Here is a 25605-nt window from a genome sequence, read left to right as displayed (position 1 = left end):
TATTTCAGTTATTATACCTTGTTTTTTCTTTCAGAGGGGTTCGGTGGTTCGGACCTTAGTTGTCCATCAGCCTTAGTTGGACCCGAGGGTCATATTATTACTTTGGTAGTGCTCCCACCTTTAGGCGGTGTTCAACGTCACCGTTTGTTTAAATGGTTCTTCCCTTTTTCTCGCCCTTCATGTACCGCTTGGTTGTGGTTGGCATTGGCGGGGCGTATAGGTTTTTTCGGTTTACTTCAGTCCGACATGGCGAGCGTTTTTCTCCAAGACATTGTACGCTTTCCTGCCGGTTTACGAGGAGCTATCTTCGCAGAGTTTAGGTTGGTACGGCGGATTGTGTTTCTTTGGTCTTTGCTGTCCGAGTGTTAAAACGGCAAATATGAAGCCTCCTGTCATGCTATAAAATTGTAGATTATACTAGCTTTAGTGTAACTATAATCTTAATTTTATTAATGACAGGAGGCGAATATTTCCCTCCCAGTTTCTCCCTCCCCTTGTTGTTTGTTGGTTTGACTGACTTGTTGTTTATTCACCTGGTCTCCTGGGCTAGGTTGGTTATCTGGGGAACTTGGGGTTTATCTGGGATATGGTACCGTCAGTATTTTATTATGGGGATTCAGGTTTTTTCACTTTCTAGGATATTATACTGTCAGTATTTACGATGGGGATTCAGGTTTTCTCAGTACATTTCATTCGCTAATCAGTGTTTTCGACTCTGTTTCTCTTGTTTCAGTTTAATGGTTTGGCTACAGTTCTTAGATCCGACTACTCTACAGGATAAAGGTCAAGGCTTCACCCACTGGTTCCACGGTTTCAAGTTCGCATGGCATTCATCGTTATGTTATGTTTGTTTCTCCTGTTATTGTATTTGTGGTGTATTGTTCATGTACTTTATTTGTCGCAGCGTGAAAGAGGAAATAGTTAGTTGGGGGAAGCCTCTTATAGATTCATGATTTTTTTGTCTCTGGTGTTTTTATCTCTATGTTAATGTGCTGCTGTGGAGTTCTAGTAAAGAGAGACTTAAGCAAAAATTTGCCTCCTGTCATTATTAACATTAAGATTATAGTTACACTAAAGCTAGTATAATCTACAATTACCATTTGCCAAGAAAGAACTGTGAGGTGTCCTTCATTTGCCCTGCAGAGGTGTTAATGATCATGAAACCTCTTCTATGTGTTGGGATGTGGAATGGGGAGAGATGGAAAAGATAAATATCCCCATCACTGCTATGTATTGACTTTGCCAGAGGATGTGTAGTTTTCTTCTTCTTATTATTATTATTATTATTATTACTGGCATTTATAAAGCGCCAACAAATTCCGCAGCGCTGTACAATTTTGGAAAAAGACAAACACAATAAGAACAGACCGATACAACAGGTAGAGGGCCCTGCCCGTAAGCTTACACTCTAAAGGTATGAGACAAGAGGTAGCAGAGGAATTTGTATGTGATGGCAGAGAGAGTTAATGGTATAACTGCAGCAGCTGGTAATAGGGAGGTGATTGGTGTGGTTCCAAACAGCTGGAGGTGCATGCTATATAGTTACCAGGGTGGGTGGGAAGAGCCGAGTAAAATAAAATGGCCTTCATGTTGAGAGGAATGGATGGCTTGGGTCTTTTAAAGCTGCAGTGTTCAAAATTAAATGGCCTTCATGTTGCAGGAATGGATCGTTTGGGTCTTTTAAAGCTGCAGTGTTCAAAATTAAATGGCCTTCATGTTGCATGTTCTTAGTACATGTTATGTCATCCCATCTTGTCCAGTTAGCAAGTGTACCAATTCCCACCAGCTGTTGACTAGATTGATCCTCGATCATCCTGGCACACTTACTCCTTATTAAAATTTTGTTGGATTGTTCCAGCCAATCATATTGCTCCATTAATTGACCATTGACCGACTGGGAGATTTTATGAGCAATGTCACTAGCTATGGTTGTCAGAGAAACTGAAAATCACCCTTGCAAATTACTTTCTGAGCCTTCGTAACCCCAAGCCCTGGGATCTAAACCCCCCACATCCCACACATGAGATGAGGGGAGGAGAGCGTGTGACTGCTGTCCCATTTATTCATACTCACCCACAGTTATTATTAACACCTCACACCAACACTACAGTTAAAGACATATGAGGGAGCCCCTTGCTTAATTAGTGATGGTCCAGAACTCTCCCATATTCACTAATTTCAACCTATTTTAATGATAAATGTCCAAATTGTTCTTTTTTTCAGATAGTTTGTGTGTAATACCTGGTTTGGGCTCCTTGGCTGCAGTATGCTGTATCTCCACGGCGGGTCACGCAGACCTGTCACTGCCTGTGTCCCCGCTGTCTTGAGTAAAGACTATTGTCAGCCAGCTAAAGGGCAGAGGTTGAGTGAGTGTAAATGACGTCTGTTACACAGACAGGTACAGAATCCAAAACTCCAGGGGTGTGAAACGAATTCCTGCTCACAGTCCAGACACGATTAACTACTTGTTTGCAAACAGACATTCCTCTGGGTATGAGAATTGAGACTTGCAAAGCCGAATCGTAATCACCTGGTGCTCTTTTATTTCTGCAGGTGCAAGTGGGAACTACTACTCAGGACCAAAGAATTGTGGGATACGTCTCCTGCACCCACCTTCATGCCCTAGCAGGTAGGCTATAAACCTGTTGGACACCTGTTCATCTTTGCTTCCATGTATTTACATAAATTGCTATCTTTGCATGTCAATCTAATAATGTGATAATCTAAGAATTGTGATAGTGCATCATTTATAATAGCTCAACATCATTACAGCTTCAATCATAATGGCACATTTCATTACCGTGATGTACTGTAAGCCCATGTACTTGTAGTATTGGGGTACAGAGATTTCCCCCTGAACATTCAAAACACAGGAGATACTATTTTCCCTTTGTCATGAATTTTTTTTTACAAACAATGTCTCAAGCATCTTTAAGGATGTAAAACAACTTAAACTTTGTATTTGATGCCCTTAAAGAGCCAATCCAGACTGGCATTGTTTTATTCTTTTTTTAATGCATTGCATAGAGAATGCATTACACAATTTACAAAACCAACCAATCCAAAATTATAACGTATGTAAAAGATAGTCCTTTTTAAAGTACATTAACAATAAATCCCCAAGCTTTGGAATTCATGCAACTAGCACTGCCCAGACATAGATATGATCAGCCAATCATGATGCTCCAATAATTGTCTAGGCTATGGCACTTTTTTAATTGCTAATGTTATCTCATATACTATTACACAGTGATGCAGTGATTTATGGGATAAAATCATAATTTGACAAAGTGCCCTACACAGAGCAGAAGTTTCTGGAAGTTGTGGTTCACTTATCAGGTTGTTGTTTTTTTTATGTACACGTGATGTTAGTTGAACTCTCAAAAAGATGGACACCTCTGATGGCACCTACAACTATGTTTTGAGAGAAATACTACAGTTTAAGAATTAGTGACAAAAAGTTACAAATGTTGGTACATTTACTAGCAAGAAGGAGGCATTTTTGAATAGGAGGAAGCTTACATTGCAGAAGGCTTCAAAGCTTCTTAAATTTGGGTTTCCGTCCTGATTTATCTCCCTCTTTTGGGCAAATACCCGATGGGCCGCGAGGGCCATGGACCGAGGCTGGAAGGGGAGGTCACAGGATCCGAGCGCCGGTCCTGTTGCATTCCATGACGGGCGGTGGGGAGATCAAAGATCTCCCTCACTGTCCCACATGCAGTGTAATGCGGCCCCCGGCTGGGGAGGGACGGAGAAAGGAGAGGAACCGGAGGAACCGTTAGGACCAACAGGGATGGCAGCACGGTCCCCCCTCCCAGGCAAAAGTAAGAAGGGAGGGATACAATGCTTGCTTTTTATTTTATTTTTTTTAAATAAGAAAAAATAAAAATACAGTTGCAAGAAAAAGTATGTGAACCCTTTGGAATGATATGGATTTCTGCACAAATTGGTCATAAAATGTGATCTGATCATCATCTAAGTCACAACAATAGACAATCACAGTCTGCTTAAACTAATAACACACAAAAAATGAAATGTTGCCATGTTTTTATTGAACACACCATGTAAACATTCACAGGTGGAAAAGGTATGTGAACCCCTAGACTAATGACCTCTCCAAGAGCTAATTGGAGTGAGATGTCAGCCAACTGGAGTCCAATCAATGAGATGAGATTGGAGGTGTTGGTTACAGCTGCCCTGCCCTATAAAAAATACACACCAGTTCTGGGTTTGCTTTTCACAAGAAGCATTGCCTGATGTGAATGATGCCTCGCACAAAAGAGCTCTCAGAAGACCTACGATTAAGAATTGTTGACTTGCATAAAGCTGGAAAGGGTTATAAAAGTATCTCCAAAAGCCTTGCTGTTCATCAGTCCACGGTAAGACAAATTGTCTATAAATGGAGAAAGTTCAGCACTGCTGCTACTCTCCCTAGGAGTGGCCGTCCTGTAAAGATGACTGCAAGAGCACAGCGCAGACTGCTCAATGAGGTGAAGAAGAATCCTAGAGTGTCAGCTAAAGACTTACAAAAGTCACTGGCAAATGCTAACATCCCTGTTAGCGAATCTACAATATGTAAAACACTAAACAAGAATGGATTTCATGGGAGGATACCACAGAGGAACTGACCTCAACCCGATTGAGATGCTATGGCATGACCTTAAGAAAGCGATTCACACCAGCATCCCAAGAATATTGCTGAACTGAAACAGTTCTGTTAAGAGGAATGGTCAAGAATTACTCCTGACCATTGTGCACGTCTGATCTGCAACTACAGGAAACGTTTGGTAGAAGTTATTGCTGCCAAAGGAGGTTCAACCAGTTATTAAATCCAAGTGTTCACATACTTTTTCCACCTGCACTGTGAATATTTACATGGTGTGTTCAATAAAAACATGGCAACATTTCATTCTTTGTGTGTTATTAGTTTAAGCAGACTGTAATTGTCTATTGTTGTGACTTAGATGATGATCAGGTCACATTTATAACCAATTTGTGCAGAAATCCATATCATTCAAAAGGGTTCACATACTTTTTCTTGCAACTGTACATACATAATGACATTAACCTGGCTTCCCCCAACACACAATCCCTCCAAACATATACACACACAGCATCCTCACACACACACATGAACACACACACACACTGCACACCTCAAACATACACATTGCACCCAAACATTTATGTATATAGACTACAGAACCCATCACACACATTCTGCACCCCTAAACACATTACATTCCAGACAGACACTAGATCCCTTACCCAACTCTGGATCATCCACACACTAGATCCCTATATACACTCTGAATCCTATATATATATATATATATATATATATATATATATATATATATATATATATAGGATTCAGAGTGTATATAGGGATCTAGTGTGTGGATGATCCAGAGTTGGGTAAGGGATCTAGTGTCTGTCTGGAATGTAATGTGTTTAGGCACCCCTAAACACATTACATTCCAGACAGACACTAGATCCCTTACCCAACTCTGGATCATCCACACACTAGATCCCTATATACACTCATATAGGATTCAGAGTGTATATAGGGATCTAGTGTGTGGATGATCCAGAGTTGGGTAAGGGATCTAGTGTCTGTCTGGAATGTAATGTGTTTAGGGGTATATATATATATGTAATGTGTTTAGGGGTATATATATATACACACACTAGATCTCCTATACACACTCTGGGTCCTTCAAACACACACTAGATCCCCTACACAAACACTGCACCACCTACACACACTACATTTCGTGACGTGCCCATCACTTCTTGGAATTATACTTTTCATTGATGGCAGGTATGCCCTAACCCTCTGACCCCTGTCTTTACAGAGGTAGGGTTTATGTTTTTAAAGGCTGCAAATGGACGCTGTGGACAAATGGAGCAGCTACAGGACTGGGCGAGCTGTAGGCCTCAGGCAAAGGTATCTCTTTTTCCATAGAAAATAATGGCCAGTAGATTAATGAGGCACCTTTTGACACTCCATGAGCTGTACAAAGTATCTGAAATCACTCCCGCCATGTCTTAGTCCTGGCAAACACTATCTGGACTCTTTGTTGAGAATGCCTGCACATGTTTACATTCCTAGCTGTGCTCTGTAACATTGTTTGGGTTTAAGATGTCAAATATGAGCAGTGAATGGTATTCACAAAACGCTGGCGCTGACATTTATTAATCTGCGTTGTACCTTGTATGCTTTGTACCTCTGTGTGGTCTCGCTTACTCACCGCTGACCCCATGTATAAGGGATTTCGGCAGTGATTGTGCTCGTGTGGCTACTTTACAAACTGTAATGTAATGTTTATCACCCAGTGATTCCACGCAGGATGAGGGCACAAGATGCCTGTTTTTATAAAACGGAAGCTTTCTTTTCAAATTACAAACTGTTAGGATGATTTTATTAAAGTGGTCCTATCTGCTAAAAAAAATATTTATAAAAGAGTGTACGTATGCTGGGTTAAAACTTCTGATGGTAGTCACCGTCACCTGGAGGAGCTTCATACGGGCACTTTATTTATTTTTTTTATTTTATTTTTTTAATTAAAATGATATTCTTTATTTTTTGTTAGTGCATGAAATAACTGAACAAACTGGTTCGCCACGCCACAATAGCTGTAGGGAACCATGGTGCGTCTTTGTACATCTTCGCATGGATAATACAGTGCACAATTTTAAGTAAGAGCATGAACATAAACAAGTTTATCAGTCATATGAGACATCCTCGGGTAATGTGTGCAAGCTTCAGATAGTATGTGTGAGGGTTCTTGCTTAGTGTACATGTAAGGCAGTGAACGAGTTAACGGTGTGTAACAGTCAGGCTTAGGCATAGGTGAACACCAGGAAGGTGATTGCGTGCAAATGAGTCTGCAGTATGTGGGTATGTGTATGTATGTACGAAGTCGCTGATCTAGGTAGTGAGGGTGCCAACTCTATGCCTGTATGTTTGGACTGTAGTGAAAGCACTGTGAGGTGTTAGTTAGAGTGGTTGCGTTGTCAGCAAATGGAAAGATAGGATTAGGATTGTGTCTCAATTACAATTACAAAACAATTAGAGTGTGGTCGTGATCGGGAGTTTCAGCCGCTCGTGGATAGCATTTGCTCTCCCTTCCCCTCCAATCGGCAGTAATGACCTTGCTAAGGGTGAGTATCTCTCATGTTTTGGTAACCTACAGGAACATGGGGGGGCTGCTTTGAGGGGCAAGTGAGGACAGTGCTAGTCCGTTGAGAGGGTGGTGAGGCGTACCTCAAGTCCTGGCAGGGTGAGTATAGCTGCAATGTCCCAGTCCTAAGATGTGTACTGTTGGAGATGGGTTCCGTTGCATTTAAGTGGTGGCTCGGGCGTAGGGCTCCGCAGCAGTTGGTCGGGCTTAAACACTACTGCCGTTTGTGGGTTCCAATGGTGCTGGTGTTTGGGTGCCTTGGGTAGGTTATCCCCGGTCGGGACTGTCCCTGTGAGGCCCATGGTGAGCAGAATAGCTGCCGCTTCCTCAGTATTCCTGGCTGTGTGGGTCACGTCTCCATGGAAGATGGTTAGGGAGAGTGAGAGATGCCAGCGGTAGCGGATTTTGTGCTGCTGTAGTACCAGCGTGAGTGGCCGAAATTCTCTGTGCCAAGCCAAAGTACTGCCCGATAGGTCGGCATAGAAATTGACCTCCATTTCTTCGAAGTGGAACGGCAGCTTGTCCATGGATGCTGCCAACAGCGCCATTTTATCCTTCCCGCTGCGGAATTGGACCACCAGATCTCTTGGGGCCGTGGGTAGCACCTTTAACGGTTTGGGCACTCGGAATACCCCCTCTTGTTCCACGGATTTGGTCTGTCGTGGAGTCAACAAGGCAGCCAGCAGGCGTCTAATCATATGTGGTAGTTCCGCGTCGGGGACGGTGTCTGCAATCCCTCTTATTTTGAGGTTATTTTGCCTCCGCGTGTCTTCTTGGGCTGCGAAGCGGCGTTAGTTTATTAGGTTTTTGTAGATCTCGGACAGCCGTTTGCAGTGATTGTATTTGTTGTACGCTTTCGGTGGAGGTCTTTTCTACGCCTCCCAGGCGGCCTGTCAGGTTTTGGAAGTCCTTGTGGATGGCAACCGTATCTGCCATGAAGTTCCACTGCAGGTCATCTAGGAGCTCCTTCATAATCGCTGTTGTTACTGGAGCAGTGTGCGGGTTCTGCCGCGGAGTCTGCGGTGCGGCTGCCAGTGTGGGTAAGTACCCCTCGCCCAGGTCTGTGGACTGGTCGTCGGAGAAATCCGAACAGTCCCCCATGAGGGCTGCCATCTTAGACTCCTGCTCGCTGTTTGCTTGCCACCACATGTCGCCGATGGACATCTCTAATCGCGGTTTATCAGGCTTTATCTTTTTATTTTTCTTCCCCATGATCGTGAATGCAACTTGGGAGTCTCCTGTAGCTCAGTAATACCCGTGGGAAGGGCTATAGTATGTTGTTTTGGGCCCTTTTTTCAGGAGCTCATGGCTCTTGCAACCGCTTGTCTTGGCAGTTAGGCTCCGCCCCCTTATACGGGCACTTTATGTAGGACCTTAGACTACGCAATTTATTTATGTTTTGACTACCGTCACAAAACTATCGGTAAAACGGCTGTAGTTGTTAGTCGTTCTTTTTTTTTTTATATCTTTATTTTTGCAGTGCAAATACATAATACAAGCTGGTGAGAGGTGCCCCAAAAAGCAGTCCTTTGGCTTTACCCACGTGTAACATGTGGGGCACATGAATAACCAGCACCATTTTTTATGTTTTATCAGGCTTTAACAATTGGATTTAAACGTAATTTAAATCGTTGCAATAACCATGCTATGAGCCATCTAATTAGTGTAGTTTACGTATCATTATTTATAGAGTCGTTATAGCATCAGGAGTCAAAACATCACGATTGGTATCATCGAGTACAGTGAGAGAAGATTTTTGTTGTTTAACAAAGGCGATACCACAGTAGTTATAATTTAACAAGGATAGCATAGCCTAGTGATTATTTTATTAAGTAAGCTTATGACACAATATGAAACATAGGCATTTTTCTAGATTTCAGTAGCACGTTTTGATTGACTAAGCAATGAGACGACCTGTCTACACAATTATAGAAGTGATTTTTGCCTGGCTATGGCGTACAAGCATGGGGATTTGCTGGCTTATAGCCGCATAAGGTTGCACACTGTCCATACTGGGATTAAACTGGTACCGGGAGATTTGTGGCGCTATGGGCTTAAGCAGTGAGGGGTAATTTATACTTGGGCATGTAGATCATTGAAACCCGTGGATCCACATTCTGCGCAATATGGAGCTCACGGTTATTGGTAGTAAGTCCCGGTTGTTCACCCTATACCCGATGCATGTATGGTGTTGCTGGCGTGGTGGCCTTTGTGCAGGTCTCCGACGATTTCTCCCTGCCAAGCCCTTCTCAAGGTGAGCACCCCTGGGCCAAGTGCTCTAGCTCTACGGTGGATTGTTGCGGGGTCCTGGGGTCCCCCTTGCGTGGCATAGTCTCTTGGGTGGCATGGTGGGCTTTGGGCCGTCTGGGAGCCTGGAGGGGGTACCTTCTGGGTGGGCCGGTGCTTGAGAGTGTGGCAGCGTTCCGTTGGATTGGTTTTGTGGCGGTTAGGTTTAAATTTCCGCCGGATCATCTGCACTCTCCTCCCCGCAATTCGGGCTGCTCTGTGGCCTCGTCCAGGGATTATTGTCTGCCTTGCTGGCTTTTGTGTGGTCTTTGCAGGCGACGCCGCTTCGGTATCCTTGCGTAGGGCGAGTTTGGCCCAGAAAGCTTTCAATAAGCGGTCAATCCTCTCCGCTAACGGGGGCAGTGTGGTGCTGGGCGCAAGGCTGCACGTGGAGTCCGCCATGCTTTTCCCCACTTGTTCTTTTGTGCAGGTAGGGTCAGGTCGTCTCCCTGATGCTTGCTCGTCGCTTGAGGTTCCCGGGATGACACCTGCCGGCGTGGGGGGAAGTACAGTGTCCCGGGGAGACCTTCAGCCGGAAAGGCTGCTGCGATGGAGGGATCGGTCGCCTCCCTCGTGCTGCCTGATCAGGCCCTCCGTAGGCCTCGGGTCGATCCCCGGTGAGAGACTGTCGCTTGTGGTCGGATCTCCTGGCGTTTGTTGCCCTTTGGCTTTGGCTGTTGAGTAGGCACTTTTGAGGGCTTTTCTCGTTTATTTCAGTTGTTATTTGGTTTTTGCCTCGGAGCCCCTGCATTGTGCGACCGCTCGGCATGGCTGCCAGGCTCCGCCCCCCTAGTCTTTCTTTTTAATGTGACTACAGGCGCACTTTTACTGCTTGTTATTTTTTTTAATGTATTTTATGGATAACACAGGATGGGCCAAAATTCAGAGTAGGATTTGACTCTTAAATTATAAATTTTTTTCCCCAATTACATGTTATAACTCAGTATTGGGAGATTTGTTATGGGTAATTTCATGAAGGAACAACTAATTAGCCAGAGGGGAAAAGAAATTATCAAATCATCATGTCTGACAATACTCATTTTCATTTAAAGGGACACTGTATTCACCAGAACAGCTACAGCTTAATGTAGTTGTTCTGGTGAGTGTAATAGCTCCCTTCAGGCATTTGATTCAATGCATCTCTATGAGAAAGTGCTGATTGGCCACAACGGTGTTTGGATCCGCCCTCTTGCCAATTTTAGCCAATCCAATGCTTTCCCCATGGGAACGCATTGGATTGGCTTAAAATTATCAATTTTGATGATGTCACCAAGGTGGTGGGGCCAGCACCAGCGGGCCTTTGGAGAGCTGGATATAAGGTGAGTTTTAACCCATTCTGATGGGGCTAAGGGAAGGGGTGGGGGTTCACTATAGGGTCAGGAATACATGTTTGTGTTCCTGACCCTATAGTGATCCTTTAAATGTCTTTTTAAACAAAAATAAAAAAATTATTATAATAATTTTATAAGCAAAACTGTTGTTTCTGGGGTACAGAAAATCCACTGATAATTCATCTGTGCTAATCACACCCTACCAAATGCACCGTCTGGTGCCTCGCAGGTATATATCGGGCAAAGCCTCAAGCATTAACTAATGTTATTTAATCAAACATTTTTAAGGTGAAGCTCATTTAAAAGATGTCCTCTTCTGTGCCTAGTCAAACAAATCTCCATAAAAATGTTATTGACTCCTCAGACTCTACTTTGAATTTTAGCCCACCTTGTATTATTATTTATAGATCAATATTGTGTACAACAGTGCACAGTGGGAGCTCCACTGGGTTTCTCTGTCAGTCGTTTAATTGACCCGGCTGCTGTGTAACTTGATGGAAACCTGAGGTTAGTGCTTAGAAGGGGGGCAGTATGACAATGGATTGCATCTCTGGCTTGAAACCCAAAATAGTGTCTCCAGTGTTCCCACAGGCACATCAAATATGTCAAGCCCCCAGGCAGTTAACTACAAGAAAAATGTTTCCTATAGCTGTAATACTGGCACTAAGCCGACCTTCATAGCGCTCTAATAAAATAAATTAAGACTTATGAAAGTGTTTTGCAGAATTTATTTTAGTAAACATTTCATTGACAGAAGGCAGAGTTAAATTTACAGTTGCACAATGAACCACCAAGCTGATGCCATGTAGGTCCTCTATCAAAACTGAAGAAGTCTCAGTGCTCAATTATCTGCCATTCAGGAGTTAAATGGCTTTATATCTACAGTCCTAGCTAAACCTCTCCTGGTTGTCAATCACACAGCCTTCCCTACCTTCAGCTTCAACAGAACATTTACTTTAGAACTTGCAGGGGAGTGGGGGGCCAGGGGTTTCTTATCTCCCTGCTCAGACCTGTGACACAGCTAATTCTTCAGACAACATCCACCTGTGTGAGATAAGATGTTGATCTCACACAAAAACTGAAGTAAATCATGCAGACATGGCATTATTGTATTTGATTGTTTTCATATAATTTGCAAGATATTCCGCATGTAAGATTCCAGGAATAGTGCCACCCAGGAGTAGTGGGAGTTTGTGCACAGGGCTTAAAGGACCACTATAGTGCCAGGAAAACAAACTCCTTTTCCTGGCACTATAGTGTTAATAGGTCCCCCCCACCCTCATGGCCCCCCTCCCGCCGGGCTGAAATCCCTTACCTTTCTCCAGCGCCGGGCTCCCTTAGCGCTGGGGACTCTCCTCCTCCTTCGGTCGTCATCGGCTGAATGCGCATGCGCAGCAAGAGCCGCATGCGCATTCAGCCAGTCCCTAGGAAACATTTCTCAATGTTTCCTACGGACGCTGGCGTCTTCTCACTGTGAAAATCACAGTGAGAAGCGCGGAAGCGCCTCTAGCGGCTGTCAGTGAGACAGCCACTAGAGGCTGGATTAACCCTAATGTAAACGCTATGTTTACAGCAGGCAGGGTTAAACCTAGATGGACCTGGTACCCAGACCATCTAGCAGTCCTTTAATTGTGTATGTTGGTATCTTCTTTATATTTGCATTAACCCCTTAAGGACACAAATTATTTTTATAAACAAAGATACATGTGCTTTAACGTTTCTAACTCTGTATGCTAAACGTGATATAGAATTTGTAGACTTGTATTTAACTAGGGGACTAAATAACTAATTTCCCATCTTCTAGAAAATTGGCTATCTAGACTTTTTAATTGCAATTTAGTGGTGATTTTTGCCTTTTCCTTTAGCAATATAAAACATGAATCGAAAGAAGAAAAAATAAATAACCACACATATGGCCATCATGGTTTGTTTTAATTAGAATTGTGTTAAGCAGATGTAGATATTTTAATTACATTTTTCCACTGTCTTTATCTCTTGTGGTTACATTTCACAGCATGCACTTGATCTTTTAAAAACTATTGGATGCTCATTTTTTTTAAAATGTATTTATTTTACATTTTACGTGTTCGTAGTTTTATTACTGGTGCAGAAAATAGCACAAAACACTTTTTAGTTACTAGTTCAAAATCCATTATTTAAAAGAACATTTATTATTAAAATATCTTATAATGCTTCTTTTTTTATTGTGTGAACATATATTGCTAGAGAGCTTTTATCTCTAGCAGTGGACATATAGAGCTGAATACATGATAGTGTTTTAGAACGGTTCGTTTATCTTGTTGTTAATGTAAGTTATATTGCTTTGAGGAAGAGAGCAATCAAAAACAAACACATTTCACTTGCCACATTCATGGACCTAGATAATGTACATGTCATTAGCTTGGCAACCCACTCTTCAATTGGAAATTTAGCTCAATAACCAATTTACATTAATAATGTATATATATAGGAAAAAAACACCCTGATTTATTTCCTCCCAGAATCAAAAGGGAAAACAGTGCTGTGATTGTAGACAGTTGCCATGGGGTCTGATAACTATGAAGTGACCTGTGACTGTTTCTATAAAAGTGGATATACTGAAATCATATGGAGATCCGATTTTGGGTCCAAACCTAGGGGTTTAGAACCAACTGACTTTCATTAATTCTAGGCTGTTCCAGCTAAAAGGTCCTGTGTGCAGTCTTAAGCCCATAGAATTTAGTGATCTGCATATTGACCCTTTTCTAAATGTTTGACTTTCCTGAACTGAAGGGGGCTCCTGAATGAAGCAGATTCTCCTGTTAGGGTATTAGGCAGTCCAAGACTCTGTTCTAGGCTATCCAATGTCAATTCTGCACATAAAATACTTCTCCTTCCAGGCAGTATGTTTTAAGATTGAGATGGATTGAGAGAAAACTGTATTCATGTATGAGTTTAAATCTAATTTTCTGTTGATCATGGTCTTAAAGTAATTTCAGTTTAAGAAGGAATTATGAGGATACACCTTCCCAACTGCTCAGGAAAACTATTTGTACACATTCTGTTACCTGATTAATACAGCAGTTGAAAACTGAATAAGATTATAAAATTTTTCTTTTATGTACTTTGTATTACGTTGAAATACTGTTATAAAATTACTTGTATAACATGATGCTATTTGAATGCTGCGTTAATATTTTAGTGTTGATCTATTCATCAATGCATGGTGTGCAATGTTTTTTTCTGTTTTACAGGGGATGCGGTGATTCGGTGTGAGCAGTTAGACTTGCTCCAGGAGTGGGTGTCCGAATTCCGCAAATCTACCTCCTCCTCCAGTGCCGCGAATCCGGAGGAGCTGGTGGCCTTCGACGTCATTTGTGGAGACCTCAACTTTGACAACTGCTCCTCAGGTACTAATCTTGGAGAGGGAATAATGGGTGGAATAACATGAAAATTTACCCTTGTGTGGGCTGGAGCCACCAGCTGGCTGTTGAAAAACCTTGGGTCTGATTTTACAACAGTTTCATTGTTAGCCCGAGTCTCCAGAAAATCTGAAATTGGAGGAGGTGTTCTTAATGACTCCAGTGCTATTTCTGTCTCAAATATTTTATAAATCCTTTTGCAGATATTCCAATAACGCCTCTTACTGATCATCTTAGATATGGTATTACAAATTATGCCATTATGTAATAACTACAAGAGACAGAGGTTTGAAACTAATATAAGGTTTAAGGGGCCATACAATTTATCCTTGGGGTGAAGCCACTGGACCCTTTGCCACCTGGAATACCACTGGATCTCTAGCCATCACATTTGAACCACTTGGTGCCGATGACCATTGCAAACAAAAGTTTAAATGGACATATAGTCACAAGAACAACTACAGCTTTATGAATTTGTTCTGGTGAGTATAATCAGTCCCTGCAGGCTTTTTTCAGTAAACACGGTGTTTTCAGAGAAAAGGCAGTATTTACATAACCGCCCAGGGACTCCTCCAGTGGTCACCCCTTGGACTCTAGATGGCTACTAGAGTTGCTTCCTTGGACAGTGCTGCCATTCAGTGTCTCCACCCTCTGCACGGAGACACTGAACTTTCCTTATAGAAATGCAGTGATTCAATGCATCTCTATGAGGAGATGCTGATTGTTCAGAGTGGCGTTTGGCTCTGCCCCCTGTCCCACCTCCTATGGGAAAACATTGTGATTGGCTCAGATCATTAGTTCTGATGATGCCAGCCAAGAAGGCAGATCAGTGGGAGAGCCAGCACCAACAGACTGGAATGAAGGTACAATTTTACTATATTTAAGGAGGTAAGGGGGAGCTAGATGTTGATTGTTTAACATTATAGGGTCAGGAATACATAAAGCTTTGCCATCCCTAATACTGATTAAAGCACCAAGCAAAATTGCAATCACAACAGGTTTGTTTATTCTCTCAAATATTTTAAAATCGGCAATTCCGTTTTTATTTAAGCTAACTATTTATTAAATATATCTCATCTTTATAGTTGTAGAACTCCCCCTTTAAGGATTACGTGATTTACCAACCTACGCACGGAACAGCTAGCCCCACTAACAACCAAGGATGTGCTATTTATTCTGTAAATAACAGATGCTACTCTGAGTGACTGTGGGATTTGTGGGTTGATTCCAAAGCTGCATTAACATCTGGATACAACTGGACTGGACACCCATATTGGGTGGAGAGGGTTTCTTGGCCCAGCACCTAGCTGCAAATAGAACATACATCTTGATTGTATATAGTGGTTTCAAAGCGAAAATAATTTTTGTATTTATTCACAAATTTTTTATGAACTGAAAACAAAACTGCATAGATTTGCATTTTTGTTCTCCGTCGGCCATAGCCAAAACTTTAAGTTTACTAAAACGTGCTGTTTAGTGTATAATCCCCTGTGAGGCTATTTACTAATGTGCAAGTTCGCACCAGTTTCGTAAAATTTAGGTAAAATGAAGTTGGTAGTTGGGCAATTGTCTAAGATGGCTGACCTATGATAATAAACTATTTAAAAAAAAATTTTTTGCTATAAAAATGTATCTCTACCAAATGACTGAAGCTAGGACTATGGATAGAATGTCGGCCCTCATCCACGACACCACGGCACATTGCGACAAAATATGGGACCCGTGGCTCGCAGAACCCTCAACCCATATCTAACACACGACAGTTGTGCGCCATCCCCTCTCCCATAACCTAACACCCCATCCGTACCTCCCTTTTCCCATATTAGCAACCACCACCAAAATATCCCCTACACTGCAGACGGCGAACATAAAAACACACCACAACCACACACTTATACTGCCCCCAAAGCTGTTCAGCAGTGAAACAAATAGAGTCCGATAACCGCTAGATTACAAAATGAAAAAACAAAGCAGATGATTCCAGGACTAACCCCCCCCCCCCCATCTTCCTTTCTGTAACCCCACCCTAATAAAATGAGGGCATAACTAGCAACAATATGCAAAGATACCTCCACAACACAAGGGCACAAATGTGACGATAAACTATACCCATAACAACAGGGATAGGCCAGCGGCCATGAAATAGGCATGGTAACAAAGTCCCCACCACCTAGCCTGTCACAATCACACATCACCACCTACCGAAGCCTAAAATACATCAAGTTAAGACCAAGGGAACAAGGTGACTTCCACTAAAATGAATATAACCCAGATGACAACACAAAGCCCAACAGGTCATGTATCTAAGTTCCAGAGTTACCCTTTACTTTTTCAGGAACATACCCAATACGGTATCTTCCGACTTAGAATTTCATGTTTATATAAAAATGAAAAAAAAACATTGACAGACTGCAGCCCTAAGAAAAATAAAAAAGAACGAAAAGACAGGCCTTTCGAATACCAACTGTACCTCTAACCAAATCATTGCCTTCTTTCTGTACCATTGCAGTTCTATTGTACCTCATGAAACTCGGCTTTTGCACAAGTCCAAGTTCTATTTACATGCTGTATTGTATGTCAACGCAAAAATAAAGAATTATAAAAAAAAATAAAAAATGTATCTCTAACATGTTATAGAAGGTAGAAAAGTATGAGACCTAGCAGTTACACCAAACCTGTCACAGCTGAGAATGACCATTTTGACAGTTTGCAGATGGGAAACTGCAGGAGAAATGACAGAGATGACTTACACAGACATATAGCAATTCTTAGGGGCGATGTCTCCTATCTTAAAGAATTCTTCAGAGGAACAACACGTTTTTATCAAAAGTGTCCAAGATGATATTGAGCAAAGGGTGATTGCCATGGAGGAAAAAGATCAAACAAATCAAGCTCACACAGGAAGACCTCAAGAATTGATCCAGGACAAACAATATGGGGTTGAAGAGTGTTTCAGGAAAGATTACTAATATGAGAAACGTTGTGTTATTTCTATTTAAGTCCATCCTGAAACATAACCTGATATGCTGCTGACTGGCTAGTGTCACAGAGTTGGGAAAGGCCGAACACATAGGGAAGATGGACTCAGAGACATCATTGCAAGTCTATACTTCTATCACATGAAATTGTAGACTAGAAGGGAAGATTGTTTAGTCTATACATTGGTTTGGATCCTTCAGTTATTGTAGTTGACAGGGCTGAGGATTTAGGAAGAGGTATTGATAAAAAGGGAAAAGAAGCCTTTTCTCCTGAAAGGAGACCGAATATAATCACGGTTAGAAGACGTATGGACACAAGAAATGGTGGTTCCATAATTGGTGATACTGCATCAGAGACTGCTCAATCTGTTACAGGAGTCTGGCCACAACAGGAAGACCCTGGAGAGGTTATGTCAACTCTGTGGGAAGACATGGGATTTGGAAACCTTTTTGAAACTGTGGTACTACTCGCAGTAAGACCTTACACCCCATAGTCATTTGAATGTGGTAGTCTAATGTCATAGAGCCTAAAAGGATAACCGTCAATACCTAGCTATGTTCATAGCGTGTGTGTGTGTTGAGGGAAGTTTCAATGGCAAGGACTTATAGAGATAACATATTTGTAGATGATCTTGCATATATGTGTCAGTGGACTAGTAACAGGGGAGGTATAATGGTGCTATCGGATGTCACTTGTTGACATTTGATTTTTGAGTGGTGACTGTTTACTTAAGTCTACTAATGGCGGTTTAGCATGGTTCCTTTCTCCATGCACTCTATACATGCGTAATGTGAGAGTACACTTATTTCGTTATGTGTATGTTTCGGATGCTGCTAGATTAGGACTGTAAGAACCACTGCAATGTCAGGTTGCAAGAGAAGTTACATCTTCCCTGGCTTCCTGCCAAGATGTGAACTTTTAGAGTGGAAACAAACCCGGCACCATGTTCGCTAATCATGTAAGACAAAATCAAAAGTTGTCGGCACATTGTGAACATTCGTAAACTCACTTAGAAGAACAACATATGCTCACCAGGAAATATGGAGATATTTGCTGCTTTCTATTAAATTTTATGTGATGGAAATACAGCGGATGGTGAAATCCCAGACAGGATTGTGGCAATTAAGAGGTTTACCCAGGAGATGAACCTCAAGGGATTGACAGAGTACAAAGTAAGTAGTCTAGAGGGAGACATAAGCACAGATGAACTCTTTGGGGTTATTAAACATCTTAAGGATGGAAATTCCCCCGGCCTGCAAAGCTATACTAACGTTTTTCATAAGAAGTTCAGGGATTCTCTCACACCAAAGCCTGTGTTTTATGTTTTTATGAGAGGGAACCATCATTAGAAGAGATATTAGAAGCAAGAATATTGGTGATTCTGAAACAAGGAAAATAACATACCTCCTAAATAAATTAGTGTAGATTAGACTGATCAAAATTGTCCCTTCCATCAAGGGATGAACTCCCTACTGGCATTGTACTCAAGGAAAGTTTGGCACTACTAATACCAGACTTGCTGGTTCTTTTAGTAAGATGGGGGTAATTAGCATGTGAGGTTATGAAGACAGAAGCAGATGGGCATACACAAGCCCACTCACTCCACATAAACCCACATCCTGATGCAAATAGAGAAAGAATAAACCTGCTGGTTGCTATGTGCTGCGAGTCTCAGAGAGGCAGCTAATCAATCTGGGACGTTCCGAGCTCTCAAGAACAACAGAAGCCAATCAAGCACCCAGATGCTTTCTCAACCACAGCTCATCTTTTGCAGTCTTAAAGAGGCTACAGTGACACCTGTTTATTTATTTCAGGGGGGTGTGTGTGTATGAGACAGTGCTGGCTTTTTTACATTAATTTGTACTGTTCCTTTAAACAGACAGTGCTGCCACAATGAGAAGTTCTTTCAGAGCTGCAGGGGCCAACCAAGCATCACGCTCAATGTTTTGTTTGGATGGCCCTCTGGCAACCCTGCCAGCTCTTGATTCAATCCTTAAGTGCCAGAGGTATACTCTATGCATTATTTACAGTGTGTTGGGCATTGCTCTGACACTCAATGCGGGTCCTATTTTGGCTTATTGATGGATGGACTGAAGTCCTTTTTATTCTGCATTTAATTAATACATTCTAAGCTGCAGCCCCCCCTCTATATGGTACATGGATACTGCATAGGTCTATACACAGAGAATATCAGCATGTGTGTGAATCAAAATTGAGGAATGCATTTCGTATGAGGTGATGTACACTCAATATACTGATCATATTGTGTGTTTCTCTCCATGTGCAGAGGACAAGCTAGAGCAGCAGCACTCCCTGTTTACACGATATAAGGACCCATGCCGACTGAGCCCTGGAGAAGAGAAGCCGTGGGCAATAGGTGAGAACAATATGTGTGGGTACAAAGATTATTAGGACGTGCTGCCAGTGCCACCTAGAGGCAGCAATCAGAGCTGCAGGCAAGACACAAGCGTGGTTGTTGGAGAAACAGATTGGTGTGACTGTTAATTGTAACCCCCTTCAGACTTGCCTTTCCTAAGCCAGACCAGAGTTCCATTTTCAGTAATTTGGAGGAAATTCACAGCCAAACACATATATGCAACTTGTGTTCCTGAGCAGACACTCTGTTAGGAATGACAGAGCCACTGTGTTATCCTGATGATGGGCATTGCATAAAAAGTGCTAGCCTGTATATTCATATTCACCAGGAAAGAAATGAATTCATTTATACATGCAGTATTCTACTGTGACCTTTTCTTAATTATATTGTCCACATGAAAAAGAAAACTAAACATACGTTATTTATTTTTCATGTGGAACAATATAATTGACAGAGATCACAGTAATATAATCTATGTGATGTATGTATGTCAATTGGTGTGGAACAAAGGCAGTATATATTTATATATTTGCTATATATATTTCCCCATAGTTTCAAGGTTCTGATGTCAGACCGGTTAGTACGTTATATTTCAGTAGAAATTCTAGCTGAAAGAATTGGAGTGCCTATTGTTGCGATTGACACATTTATAAAATGATCTGTGCCCGGGAAAACCTGGATTTACTCCAGGGTAGCTAAAGAATGTAGTGAATTCAGAAAGTACTCTAAAGTCTAAAGCATAAAGGAAGGGGCTGGATTGTCCTCGTTTTTTTTTTGTGTTTGAGTGAAGCTATCGCTCTATAGTCTGTGTACATATGTAAACTAGCATTTACGGTATCTGTCAATCATTATTCTTTACGTAATTCAGTGGAGGGGGCTGGACAATTAAAACCCCACTTCCATGAAACATTTCATGGATTTTGAAAAATATATAATATTCAATTTAATGTATTAATATTAATTGTTCAATGTTTCCCTAGGTACACTGCTGGACCCCGAGGGTCTTTATGATGAGGAGGTGTGCACCCCTGATAATCTACAGAAGTAAGTGATCACTGTATATCCAATATAAAGGGAATACTATTTAATATTAAACTCTTAAGATATGCGTATCCCAATTTTTTATATGGTCCACCTGGTCAGAAATGTATATTTTGTGGGCCACATTACAGGGTAATTTTAAACAAAATATAACTCAGTATAGTAGTTATGCAGCTGTGTGTGTGGGGGGAGGGGAAGGGGGAGGGTGATATAGTTATTCTTGTTGAATACAATACTCTACATTTTATTCAGCCACAGGACATCCTAATAAAAGCTGTGGCAGAAGTGTTCACTAAACTGAGAATTGTAGGAAATTCACCCATAAATAGCAAAATTTAAGACAAAATAGCCCCAATGAAGTTCCTTTTCAGTATTGTGGACTAAAATTTTAAATATGATGATGAATTCCTGAGAATTTCACGTTTAGTGATTAACCTCATATAGGTATATTAATGAAATGGTTAAAATAAACTCTTCAAGCACAATAATCACTTCAATTCACTGCAATGGTTATGGTGCCAGAAGTGCCCAGGGTCCCCCACATCATAAGGAGTCAAAACCTTTTTAAAAAGGGGTCTAACTCCTGGTGAGGAACTCCAATTAGCTCTCCTGGGCTAAGGTCTTTGAGCTGATCACTCTCGGCCAATGAGCCAAGTCCTTCACCGCCAGGAGTGAAGTCTGGAGGGTAGGTGGTAGTCTGGAGTAGACCTTCTCTAGTCCATAAGTCACGTCAGATTCCCTGGCATCATATAGGAGTCAGCTACATTTATAGTGTAAAGCAAAGACAAATGTGACTGCTAAAAATATATGCAATACAATAATAACATTAAAGGTGTATTTAGCTTCTCACTAAGTGATGGCTGAGGCCTAAATGGTATTAATATTCAACTTAATGATACTTGTTTTATCAAACTTGGAAGGATAAAAATCTTAGTTGACCAGGGACTCTGAAGCTGGAGTCATATCCACTGAGCTATCTCAAATGTACTACTTAAAATGACTGCAGCCATCTCTGTCATGACATGTACTACTTATGACTGTCGCCATCTCTGCTAAGTGAGTGAATATATAAAGCAGATTAATCAGGCAGCGTACTGTTTTATATATGGACAGGTTTTGACTGCTCTCCCTATCTGTACACAGGGTTCTTGAGAACGAGGATGGCAGGAAGGAATATTTAGTGTATCCTACCAGCAAAAACCAATGTCCCAACCAAAAGGGAAGAAAAGTTCCATTGAAGGGCAGCGGGCGCAGGATTGATTATATGCTATATACGGAAGAGGGGCTCAACTTGGAATGGAAAACGGTGAGTGAGATATGATGTGATATAATGTGGTAAGAACACTACTCCCCAATATTAAATGTAGACAAATAAAGTTATTGCTACAGTCTCAGCCATCTGGCACGACAAGCCTAGCCCTCTTTGTTCGAAATATAGTTTTTAAACTGGTTTTACAACTATTGAATCATTCATGAATATTCCACGATGACTTTATCTACATGATCGCTAATTAATTCATAGCTTGCATTTTTTTCCCTTGGAAGAATGTAAAAATATGTATTATTTTGCATCTAGCATTTACAGGATAACTGCCATTTCTCTGAAAATGATAATGTTAAAGGGCCACTCCACTTGGTGTCTCTGGGGGTCTTCTTACCTCATGGGGTTAAACCATTGCTAGTAACGGTGTTTAAATTTGAATCACAGTAGATGGCCGGTGATAGGCCTATCATTAGTGGCCAAGGCAAACCTTCCACATCAGAGGGCTAGATAGAAGGAAGGATAGAGAAGGCAGAGTAGACGGGCCCTGGGGAGACAAGTGAGGGGGGTTAAAACATATAAAAACAGTCTAATCCTGTAAGGTAAGAAGGTACCCAACCACACCAACCTCCATAACATTGAGATGATGTGTTCCTTTAACCATAGTTAACCTTTTATCATATGATGATCTGTTTTATTTTAAATGCATATTAAAGATTAGAAAATCCAGTTCAGTCCAGGCATTGGAGGAAACAGAAACCTTTCTTCCATTTTTCCTCTGTCACGAAGTATGCTGGTTGGCAGAAGAGGGCAATGTTTAAACCGATGATTGTCAGCCAGTTCCAGGAACCAGGATAGAAGTAAATAAAGCACTGTGGATTTTTACCATTAATTTTATCTCTCAATCACATTTGTTAAATATTGGGATAACTAAACAGCATTTTAAAAATCCTGGAAAGTGACCATTCCTCTTTAATCATATCAGCACAGCGTTTGGTATGTGGAAGAGAGTTTCTAATTAGACCACTTCACCTCAATAGCCAAGTTAAACTTGGCTATTTATCCAGACGGCATTTTGCCGTACTTGCACACTTGCTTTGGATTGGCTGAGATCATCAGTCATAATGATCATCAACAAGACTAGCACGTCAAGGGAGTAAAAGGTAAATAAAACTCCCGTTTAAACCCTCACAGTGGGTGGGGGGCACCTATAGGTAAGGAAACACTATAATGTTAGAAATGTATGTTTTTATTCATTATGCTTTAGTGTTCCTTTAAATATGACCATATATGTGAATAGACTGTTATGCTGACCACTGGCTCCCATTCATTTTTTTTTTATAGGGAACCAGTAAGTGCATGTATTTAAGTCACACAGTTCGTTATTGAAAGGAGAAGTGACTAGGACTCCTTTGTGTTTAGGAAGACAGGGATTCTACAGTGAACAATGTATTGTGTGCAATTGCTTGGGGTGTTAAAGAATGGGGCCTGTATCATCCATTGGGGAGGCAATTTTGGGTTCCAAAACCACTGTTCCATATCTTTCTCTCTCTGGGAGGTTTTGTAATCTGTATCATCTAAATGTATCTGTATGATTTTACTACTTTATAAATCAATGGTAAGACCACGCTTTGAATATGTTGTGCAGTTTTGAGCACCTGTTCTATAGAAAGATATTATGGCACTAGAAAAATGCAGAGACGGGCTGCAAAATTAATAAAAGAAATAGAAGACTAACAAATGTATATCTGTTTAGTTTAGAAAACCTGTGCCTCAGTGTGAAAAGATAGTATATGATACAAATATATTCGTGGCTAAGTCAAACCATTCCAAATAGAAACAAGGAAAGGTTGGGTTTCTAGCGCTTGTAGCGTATTAATGAAGGCAGCTAGAACCACACAAACCAGAGCTAATAGAGTCAATGGTAGGATGTGTGCGTAGAATGGAGGGAGCAGTGCCTTGAGAAGTCCTCAGCGGTGGCCAAGTATGTAATGGGACATCTTAAAGCACTGCTCCCTACATTCTATGCACCCAATACAAATCATTGTCTGGAAATCTATTCATAAACCGGACAGTACACAAGACACAAGGTCAACCATTTAGACTGGAAAAAATTAGATTTAGTCTACAGCAAAGGAACCCTTTTTTTTTACAGTAAGAACAATAAGGATGTGGAATTATTGTATAAACAATGATTAGATGAATTCATGCAAAAACATAACAATTAGGAATATATTATTTAATATGTGGAGTAACAGCCTATTGACCCAATGGAGAAATTTACTGTCGTTCTAAGGTTTAGAAGTAATTTTTACTTAGTTTGTTGCAAAACTGGAAAGTGCTTGAAATATATATTTTTTTGCTTTTTGGCAAAAGTTGTGAGAAAGGCTGAACTTGATGGACACATGTCTTTTATTCAAACTCATTTTTTTTTTAGGGTTTTTATGTCTATCTAGATCTATCTTTCTAGCAGATATTGCAAGGGTTGTCATGTCTATCTAGGTCTCTTTAGTGGCTTTTGTAAGGGTTGTCATCCATATAATATCTCTCTTTTCAGGAGATTGAAGAATACAGTTTTATCACACAGCTAGCCGGATTAACAGACCACGTTCCAGTAGCAATGCGACTGACAGTTTCTACAGGAGAAGATGAGTCCTAAGCAGGACTGTGGACTCTACCAGTATTAATGATGACAGTATACATGGCCCAGGGGGGTTACTCCTCTCCCTAGAGGCTGGAACGGGGGGACTTCTCCAGCGTCCTAACGGAGCAGAGTTTGCCTCCACCATTTGGACTACGAGACGGGGACAGTCAGGCGATATGAGTTCCTGGTGCCAACGTAAGCCAGAGCAGCTCCCGAGGCCAGCCATCCTCTCCACGAAAGAGAGGACCTAGAAGACAAACAGTGCCATTCTTACCGAGATGTTTTTATACCACTATATAGCACAATTTAGTTTGTAATCGTGAGATGCTGTTCAATGTTTTTTTTTCTTTTCTCTTTTGCATAATCTTTGTATATCTCAAGAAAAAAAAAGGGACCAGTAAACCTTTTTTTTTTTTTTTTTTTAAATATTTTATTTTGAATTCTTAGGTTCTTGCTATAGTTTTGAATTGCTCCACAGTAGCATGCGCTATACTTGCATGAGGCTAAACGTTTAACAATAAAAACAAACAAAAAAGGTAAAAGTAAAAACAGAATAAAAAAAAAAAAAAGTAATTATCACCCAGACTCTCAAGAGTGGGAAGAAAATCCACCCAAGGAAGTAACAAGTTATCGAAGGAACCCAAGGTTTCTATTATTGAATAATTTATATATATATATATATTATATATATCAGCTTTGTAGAATTTACTTTAATGTTTTTATTTCTAAATGGTTATAGAAATTACACAATAAAATATCACCCTGCTTTTCTCAGTCTGGAATCTACGTAGCATTGTACACAACTTGGTCTCTTGGCAGATTATCTGATGGACCTGGGAGAGTTGGTCTATATCGGAATGCTGGTGGCGGAGGAAGGGTTGCAGGCAATGTACAGGGAAACCTTAACTAACCTGTGCAAATAGCTTTATCCAGCTCAACACATTATCAAGCTGGGCATTCTTCAAAATTGCTGTAATGAGCAGAGCCAGGGATTTCAGGTGGTCCTGTATGTTACATAGCAATGCAGGGCTTTTTCGGGCATGAACCAGCAAATGTATGGAGCATGTACATTACGATTTTCCAATACGGATCGTGGAG

General features: G+C 41.1%; 1 protein-coding gene across 1 annotated transcript in view; it reads left to right on the top strand.

The window, feature by feature from the left end:
- SMPD3 (sphingomyelin phosphodiesterase 3) overlaps positions 1–25281 on the top strand; it is a 35325-nt gene extending 10044 nt beyond the window's left edge. The window contains exons 2-7 of the mRNA XM_063437592.1: positions 2554–2629; positions 14038–14193; positions 19472–19561; positions 20542–20605; positions 21746–21908; positions 24421–25281. Coding sequence (XP_063293662.1) covers positions 2554–2629; positions 14038–14193; positions 19472–19561; positions 20542–20605; positions 21746–21908; positions 24421–24522 — 651 coding nt within the window. The 3' untranslated portion in view covers positions 24523–25281. The remainder of the gene's footprint in view (positions 1–2553; positions 2630–14037; positions 14194–19471; positions 19562–20541; positions 20606–21745; positions 21909–24420) is intronic.
- The last annotated feature ends 324 nt before the right edge of the window (positions 25282–25605 follow it).

This window comes from Pelobates fuscus, chromosome 12 (genome assembly GCF_036172605.1).
Source record: "Pelobates fuscus isolate aPelFus1 chromosome 12, aPelFus1.pri, whole genome shotgun sequence".
Classification (NCBI taxonomy): Eukaryota; Metazoa; Chordata; class Amphibia; order Anura; family Pelobatidae; genus Pelobates; species Pelobates fuscus.
Note: the sequence above shows the minus strand (reverse complement) of the source record. Positions and strands in the feature narration are given on the sequence as shown.